This window comes from Triticum aestivum, chromosome 7B (genome assembly GCF_018294505.1).
Source record: "Triticum aestivum cultivar Chinese Spring chromosome 7B, IWGSC CS RefSeq v2.1, whole genome shotgun sequence".
Classification (NCBI taxonomy): Eukaryota; Viridiplantae; Streptophyta; class Magnoliopsida; order Poales; family Poaceae; genus Triticum; species Triticum aestivum.
In genome coordinates, this window is record NC_057813.1 from 642,311,863 (window position 1) to 642,314,609 (window position 2,747).

General features: G+C 45.6%; 1 protein-coding gene across 1 annotated transcript; it reads left to right on the forward strand.

Moving 5' to 3' along the window:
- The first annotated feature begins 1,105 nt into the window (after positions 1–1,105).
- Positions 1,106–2,087, forward strand: LOC123161061 (chitinase 8). Its single transcript, XM_044578921.1, has 2 exons — positions 1,106–1,388; positions 1,496–2,087. The coding sequence occupies exons 1-2, from the start codon at positions 1,130–1,132 to the stop codon at positions 1,960–1,962; spliced, it is 726 nt and encodes a 241-aa protein (XP_044434856.1). The 5' UTR covers positions 1,106–1,129; the 3' UTR covers positions 1,963–2,087.
- Positions 2,088–2,747: the final 660 nt, after the last annotated feature.

Genomic DNA, 2,747 nt, shown 5'->3' on the forward strand with positions numbered 1-2,747 from the left:
TATTCGACAAACTTTGTAGAGTTTAGTGCACTAAAACTCAGCAAACTATCGCAGCATGTGTTATGTCCGTTAACGGCCCGTCCCTCTGACGGTGTGGTTCGCCGAGTTTTTTCTGATAGAAATTTGGCCAACATTATTTAAATATTCACTGAGTTCGCGCTTGAGAGTATTAATGATTGCCAGGCCCATCCAGTCAAGTGTGATGCACCAAGTTGAAACTCAGCGAAGAGTTCGCCGAGTCTAATATAGGCTTTGCCGAGTTCTTTGAAACTCGGCAGAAAAAGACGATTCTAGTAGTGTGAATCGAACACTCCTAAGTTCATATATGCATCATGCATCCCCGTGAAAACAACATTCACAAAAATATCCTTACAGTATCTCTAGAGTTCATCCCCAGTAAGATGCATTTAATGTTTGCTACCACTATAGGGATACGTGTATGGAAGACAAAATTTTTGCCTACACAATCACACCCAAGATCATTTTATGAAGACACAGCCAATAATATGTAGATCTAGTTTGTTATGAATAACGTGTGGCGGAAGTAGATGTTGATGTAGCGTGTCGTTCATCCCCAGTAGTACGCTTTGGGTCAACGTCTGGGCTTGCGATCCAACGCTGGCTATACGGTGCAGTCTGCGCGCGCCACTGCACCACACGACCAGTCTCTGCCCTCGCGCGCACGGTCCAGAAAGCGCGACTGCTGGAAGTTTGTACTGTACTTCCTCCGTTCTTAAATATTTGTCTCTCTAAAGATTTCAACAGATGACTACATACGGAATAAAATGAGTGAATCTATATTTTAAAATATGTCTATATACATCCGTATATGATAGTTCATTTGAAATTCTAAAAAGATAAATATTTAGAAACGGAGGGAGTACCATGCATGCATGGAAGTCTTGCGCGTATTGCCAACACGTCCTGGAGAATTTCATGTCTGTGTGTGTGCAGTGGAGCTGTGTACACGACACGGCATCCGCGTCCCAGACTTTTTCTTCGTGGACAAGTATGCGCGACGTACACGATGGAATATGGCCCAACCGGGCAGCTGTATATATAGTATACCGCTGCAAACCCTGTAACTAACCCAAGTGTGCTTGGACACCAGAGAGTTACTGTAGTTAACATGGCAATGTCACCACTTGCTGTGTATGCCGCCATCCTGCTGCTCGCGTTGGCGGCGGGCGGCGCCGAGGCCCAGGACGTGGGCTCAACCATCACGCAGGCCATGTTCGAGAGCATGCTGCCCAACCGCGACCCCTTCTATACGTACGACGCCTTCATCACCGCCGCCAAAACCTTCCCGGATTTCGGCACCACCGGCCAACTTATGAAGCGCGAGCTCGCAGCCTTCTTCGGCCAGACCTCGCACGAGACCACCGGCGGTACGCGCGTACCCATACTTTTTTTGCTGCACCAAAACGTACGTACGTCTTCCAGTGAGTTCATATACGACTCTGATTGGTCGTGCTTGTGCTGTATGTGTATGCAGGAGGCTCAGAAGGGGGATACAAGTTCATAGAGGAGATAAACAAGAACGATCCACTCTACTACGGACGGGGACCGATTCAGTTGACAGGGCAGTCCAACTACAGGGCCGCCGGGGCCGCGCTGAACCAGCCCCTGGAGAGCAACCCGGAGATAGTGGCCAATAACCCGGTGGTCTCCTTCCAGACGGCCCTCTGGTACTGGATGACGGAGCAGTCGCCCAAGCCGTCCTGCCACAACGTCATCCTGGGCAACTGGAAGCCCACGGACGCCGACAACGCCGCCGGCCGGCTGCCCGGCTACGGCGTCATCACAAACATCATCAACGGCGGGGTCGAGTGCGGCATGGGCCAGATGCCAAACGACCCCAACGCGGACCGCATCGCCTACTACAAGCGCTACTGCGACATGCTCAACACCACCTACGGCGACAACCTTGACTGCTACTCCCAGAAGAATTTCGCTGCCTAGTTTTACTATTGAGCTTAGCTTACCACAGCGCAGTGTACGCAACTAAATTCTATGTCTATCCATTATGAATAATAAGTGGCATACGCCATCGTGGAATAAAGATCCATCGGTACGGTTGCGCAGTATGAACTTCCTAGCGCCATTCATTTCGTTCTTCAGAGTTCTATAAAAGTTTGAGTAAATAGGAAGCCCTTTCTTTACTGTATGCAAATTCCATTTTTTTTTCAACGATTTTCCCATCGAGACCAGTCAGATGAGAAACATAAAACTTAGGACTACAAATAAGACCGTGCTCCTTCTTTTTCATAAAATGGGGTGGTTTGGTTGTTGATCCGTTAATCAAATAAATTAGATCGTTAGATCGAATCAAGAATTTCATTATATCCATTTCTTATACCTTCTATTTTATATGATATTTCATAAGAATAAACCATAGGGATAGGGTCTAGAATAGAAGTAATAAAGTGAATAAAAAGTGGGGGCAATCTTAATATTGCTAATATTTTTTTTAGAAACACCTGTAATTTTATTCATACTCATAACAACTAGCGGTGCGACCCGCGCATTTGCATGGCTAGATTTTCAAAATATATGTCCGCATGCTATTTTTAATTTTTATATTGTCTCCAGATCTAAATTTGATCATTAGGTTCATATGAATATGCTATATTGAATGTTTGTATAGCAAGTAAGTCATTGATAAATTAATACTTTTTCCGTTGGACAAGTAAACATTATTGCAGCTGATGTTAGAATTTTGTGCAAAGCACATTCTTCCAACTCTT